Below are 6,000 nucleotides of genomic sequence, written 5' to 3'. Positions count from 1 at the left end.
TAGTAAAATCTAAAATTGAAGGGTGGTATTTAACAAAAAAAAGTAGGTTAGGGGTAAAATCAACCTGACCAATAAACTTTAGGGCTGTATTTTGTACTACACCCAGAATTTAACCCCGCCATATCGAAGAAAAAACCTCACTCACTCTCTCTCTCTCAACAATACAGCGTACTGAACCTGCTCCACCCCCACCCCCACCCCCACGACCACCGCCACCTCCTTCAGTGGCGTCTACTGCCACCTCAATTCCCAAGAAAGTTCTTGCATTTACTTGTTTTGTCAGTTGGCTTTTGTAATGTTATTTTTCTCTAAGGCATTTCAGCGAACACGTTAAGTAACATGGCTTTTGTTGATCACTACTCAAAATATATGCAGTTCTAGTTTGATTGGAACCAGTTGTATACTGTAATTGTATTCAATTGATAAATAAGTTGAATTCAATGAGGCAAGTTTTGTCCATTTTTTTTTGGGTCACATCTTTCTTTCTTATATCTAGCTTGGCAATGTTTTTCACACGTCACTGGTTTCTGTGCTAACACACAGGTGTATACAAGTTGAAGGAGACACAACCCAAGAGGTCCCAAATCAAAGGTAAGTTTCGTTTCAATATCTTTCATCAGTACTGTCATCTATCATTGAGCAATTTTTGTCATCACCATAACCATCATAAGCCGTAATCAAAATCAGGTTGTATTGTCTGTTTTCTTACTAATGTGGTTTGGATGTTGCAGGCCAACCTGTGTTGAAGGCGGTTTCAATCGCAAACAAGAGCCCTTCTGAAGTGCGCAACCAAAGATGGCTGCACAGACCATTTTCAGAACACTCCTTGACAGACCAAACATCATAAGCTCAAAGTACCAGGCCAAACAACTACATGCCCAAATCCTTAAATTGGAGCCCTCCTCTCCTATTCACCTGTCCAGACTAATTTCCATCTACTCCAACTTCAACCTCTTACATGAATCTCTCCTTCTCTTCAACGCTCTCCACTCCCCACCAGTTCTTGCTTATAAATCCATCATCAGATGCTATGTTGCCAATGGCCTTCTTGTTCAATCAGTGGCCTTATTTTTGCAAATGAGAGCTTCTGGTACAAAACCAGATCATCATGTGTTTCCTTCTTTACTTAAATCGTGCGCATTGTTATCGGATTTAAAATTAGGCGAGTCGATCCATGGATGCATTATTAGGTTGGGTATGGACTTTGATTTGTATACATGCAATGCCCTTATGAATATGTATGGAAAATTTCAGAAAGCATTCGCTGCTATGGATAGCTTCTCCAACAAGTTCAGGATTGAGTCAGCACATGATCAAAAGGTTACTTTGAATCAAACTAGATATATTTTCCCTAAAACTAATGCAAATAGCACAATCCTCGATCAGTGTTACAGAAAAAGAAATTGCAGTGATATGGTAGAGGTGGATAGAAGGGGTTCATTAATGGATAGTGTGAAAAAGGTTTTTGAGAAGATGCTGAAAAGAGATGTTGTTTCGTGGAATACAGTGATTGCAGGGAATGCAGAGAATGGAAAGTATGAAGAAGCGTTAATGCTGGTTAGGGAGATGGGAAATGACAATTTGAAGCCTGATTCATTCACCTTGTCTAGTGTGCTTCCTATCTTCGCAGAATATGTGGACCTTCATAAGGGGAAGGAGATTCATGGATATGCCATGAGACATGGCTTTGACAATGATGTCTTTATTGGTAGTAGCTTAGTTGGCATGTATGCAAAGTGTGCTCGAGTGGAAGATGCCCTCCAGGTTTTTAACATCTTACCTCAACATGACAGCATTTCATGGAACTCTATTATTGCAGGGTGTGTGCAGAATGGATTATTTGATGAAGGCTTGAGATTCTTTCACCAGATGTTGAAAGCCAAAGTTAAGCCTGTACCCGTTTCCTTTTCCAGTATCATGCCAGCTTGTGCTAACCTTATTGCATTACATTTAGGAAAGCAGCTTCATGGATTCATAATCAGAGTTGGATATGATGACAATATGTTTGTTTCTAGTTCACTTGTAGACATGTATGCCAAATGCGGGTATATTAAGGTTGCTAGATGGATTTTTGATAGAATGGATGTACATGACATGGTCTCATGGACGGCTATAATCATGGGATACGCATTGCATGGACAAGCTTGTCATGTTGTTTCTTTATTTGAACAAATGGAAATGGAGGGAGTGAGGCCAAACTATGTGTCTTTTGTGGCTGTATTGACTGCTTGTAGTCATGCTGGCATGATGAATGAAGCCTGGAGATATTTTAACAGTATGACTCAGAATTATGGGATTGTTCCAGGATTGGAACACTATGCTTGCATGGCAGACCTTCTTGGTCGAGCAGGAAAGTTAGATGAAGCCTTTGAGTTAATCTCCAGTATGCATAGACCTGCGGAGGGTATTTGGCTATCATTGCTTTCTGCTTGTAGAGTCCATAAAAATGTTGACTTGGCTGAAAAGGTTGCCGAGAATATATTTGAGGTTGATCCAGAAAATACCGGGGCATACATTCTCTTATCCAACACATATGCAGCTGCTCAGAGATGGAAAGATGTAGCCAGGTTACAATACCTTATGAGGAATAAGGGCATAAAGAAATCACCTGCTTTCAGCTGGATTGAGGTTAAAAACAAGACACCTGCTTTTGTATCAGGAGATAAATCCCACCTGTGATATGATGAAGTAAATGAGACGTTGAATGTCTTACAAGAGAAGATGGAATAAGAAGGATATGTTCCTGCCAGAAATGAGGTGCTTCGTGATGTTGAGAGTGCAGAAGAAATCCTTATTATTTGGCCACAAAGAGAGACTTGTCTAGTTTTGGCATCATCAGCACCCTTCTGGGACAACAATTTGAGTAATATAGCAACAAAATTTAATTGATGTGCAGACTACTACATAGCAACAAAATTGATGTCAAAGATAGTCAACAATAACCACTTCACCATTTCGGGGATTTTACATGTTCTTGTGGTTCTATTGGTGAGCAGAGCAAGGGACTTGTTTATTGCTCATCAAGCCTTGAAGATTTGTTTAGTTGCTGCAATTGGAGGTTTCTGTTGGAAATATTTTGTATGCTTGCGGATCAAATTTTAATCCTTCCAGTTGTCAAGAAATGCCTTTCTCATTGATAATAGTAGTGGTTAAATCGTGTTTCTTTCATCAGCCTGTTATAAAGACAAACATGTTCAGGTTTATGCAATCAGGGGGTCTTCTTTGAAGTGATATAAAGCCTGGCAACTTCTTAATGAGTTAGGGCTCTTAAGGAAATCAGGTATAAACTTCTGTTCAGCGTTTTTGCTAAGTTTATCATTTCATCTTCCTTTTCCCTTCGAGTATCGGACTCGCATTCACGCAATGTGCAATTTTAAGTTCCACTCAAGATATTCCTTGTGAATTATGTTATGTTGGCTCTCCCAAAAAGAACAATCAGTAGACAGAGGGAATAATCCATCAGTCAATATACCAATACTAATAAAATAACTAATTGAATCTACAGTAGAAAGATGAATGCACATATATATCTGACTAGTCAGAATTGACTGAATAGTGCTCATGTAAAATAAAATAATAAAAAAAAACCCGCAAAGAGTATAATGAGTTGATGAGGGGACATTGATGCAGCGTAACATATATGTTGCTGGCCCTCATAGGAAACTCAAGGTATTCCTTTTGATTGTGTCATTTGCAAAAGCATCTTGCATGCTCTTCCTGATATTAATTTGTTAGCATTTCGTTTCAGTTGAACATAGATTTCAATGCAATGCATATGTTTGTAACACTATTTTTTTTCTCTCATCTTTCTCCAACAGCCTACTGGCAAACCAGCTAGAAACCCAGGAGGCCAGGACCATCTGCAGAAAGATAAAATGGCCTTCCAGTCTGTTCCATTTTACAGAAAATTGGGAAGCAACTTTTTTTTTTGAGCAAGCACACTGCTTCTAAAGGTATATTAATTCTCCTATTTATGAAATGTCGATGGACCATTAAGCAATAAGTCCTGAATTCGTTTGCTGATCCCTGATACGATTCTCTTTTTTAGAGTAATCATATAATTGTTAATTACTGGAAATGTGATAATTTTATTCGGCTAAAGCCCTATGTTTGATGCAATTTTGTGTGTTTCATCTGTGGGCCAAGAGATCTGCAGTAGATTCTCTGGCGCTATTGAGTGATTTGCTCAAAGGAATAGTCTGGGCATTGCTTACCTGGTGGATCACTTCTGGCACAGGTCTTCTGATGATTTTCCATGGTCGTCTAACTATGCCTTCGACTTCATACTACTTGATGACCGCCACCTAACATTTTATGCCTTTTGTTAGGCGATAAATGTGGAGTCCTCAATGCCAAATCTTTGAATTTGCCACCTTTCACCCGAATAAATAAACGTAATAAGATTCTCACTTAAAAACATAAAACATCCAAACTCGTATATTTCATGAGTTTCTATAAAGAAAAACACCGAGGGCGGTGTTACAAAAGCTGGAGTGGATTTTAGACTTTGTTCAAAAGGAAGATGTTCTTGTGTTTTTCCTCCTTTACAGTGATCCACGGTAGTAACTATACCAAACTTGAAATAGAAGTTAGATATAAAACAATTCAAATGAAGGCAAGAATACCCCCAAGTAACCCTCTATAAAGCACACCCTATATAGGAACCATCTCCTTTTTTGCCAAGAAAAGAACCCAAAACAAGGTCTTGATCTGTTCCTATATCACTCAGCCATCTAAGACCTTCTAACATGCTAAGCAATGGTATGCATAGGAATTATATTTGGGTGCAAACATTCCCGCTCCATCAAAGACTATGTTCTGTCAGCTTTGGTGATTGTAACCATACTTATTTGTTTGCGCATATTTTGTTATGCTATTTATCGGTTGTTGAAGAAGGAGCAACCGCGACATGGCGAGGATCGGAGGGGTGGATTGGAAATGCAGCCAGAGAATACAAGCCATGCTCACCGGATTTGCACACGCAGAGCATTGCTAGAGAGCAACTTTGTGAGCTCAGCAGAAGTTGGAGTTGCTTCTTTTGTTGTTCAACACAATTAATAATCCATCACAGGCCGGCCAAATTTATTATCAACTATCCTGTCTGCGTGCTACATACATGAATGTTCTTCTATTGCTGCTCCTGATTTTTTTCCTCCAGTTTTCATTTGTGATTAATAAATCTTTTCATTTCAAATGCAAAAGAAAAAAAAAGAGAGTAAATTCTGTAGATTATCATGATACCATGGCATATTTAATTGTGGATTCTTTTTTGTTATTAACATGATGATTGTCCAGGTTAGCTTGCGCGCAACTCGACTAATTTCATAAGTCCTAAAGTTAACTACTATGTGAGCCTCCAGTGGCCTTGAGGGGACTTGAACTCTTGATTATTGGGGAGCAAATCCAAGACTTGATCAATTGAGCTACCCGTCAGAGTTAATTTAATTTAATTGTGCATTCTTGTAGCTAATCTTGATTGCCCCTGAAATTAAGGAAAGTGAAAACCAGGTGATTCCCTAGCACATAGAAATGTGGGTGCGACAATCAACACTCCACTCAGCGACGGTGCAATTAAAATCGTGATTGTTTTGTTCAATAACACAAAGAGGAAATCTGACTAATAGCTTTAGATAATTGGTCTAGAAATTTAGCATGTTTTTAATTTTGATTTGATTTAAATGGAGGCAGTGAGATGAATTAGCAGAATACTCTATCAAAATGGAGGTTTCATTTTCTTGCAAGGATGGATCAATCTCACTGGAGAGACTATGGATCGGTAAAATAATACTCAATTGCTTTAGGATTTTGCACATGCATGCTATAATACAATTAACTGGCACGACTGATCACTTCTTTCTTACCTTTCCATGCTTGAAAAATTGAGCAGCACATATCAGGACTACACCTTTCACATTAAGTTCTTGAAATAACTAAACACTGTATACTTTTGCAGCATAGAACAAATATAACTGTTTGGGAATGCGGTTCAAATTGTACTTC

At 38.5% G+C, this 6,000-nt stretch overlaps 1 protein-coding gene across 1 annotated transcript; it reads left to right on the top strand.

Moving 5' to 3' along the window:
• Window positions 1-5,240, top strand: LOC118046197 (putative pentatricopeptide repeat-containing protein At3g23330). Its single transcript, XM_035054998.2, has 5 exons — window positions 1-445; window positions 544-591; window positions 732-3,280; window positions 3,819-3,953; window positions 4,894-5,240. The coding sequence occupies exon 3, from the start codon at window positions 796-798 to the stop codon at window positions 2,677-2,679; it is 1,884 nt and encodes a 627-aa protein (XP_034910889.1). The 5' UTR covers window positions 1-445; window positions 544-591; window positions 732-795; the 3' UTR covers window positions 2,680-3,280; window positions 3,819-3,953; window positions 4,894-5,240.
• Window positions 5,241-6,000: the final 760 nt, after the last annotated feature.

The sequence above is a fragment of the Populus alba genome, chromosome 1, assembly GCF_005239225.2.
Source record: "Populus alba chromosome 1, ASM523922v2, whole genome shotgun sequence".
NCBI lineage: Eukaryota > Viridiplantae > Streptophyta > Magnoliopsida > Malpighiales > Salicaceae > Populus > Populus alba.
This window is presented reverse-complemented; position numbering and strand designations above follow the sequence as displayed.

Bases quoted from the DNA above. Each gene is read 5' to 3' on its own strand.
- LOC118046197 (XM_035054998.2), top strand. From the start codon at position 796: ATGGCTGCACAGACCATTTTCAGAACACTCCTTGACAGACCAAACATC.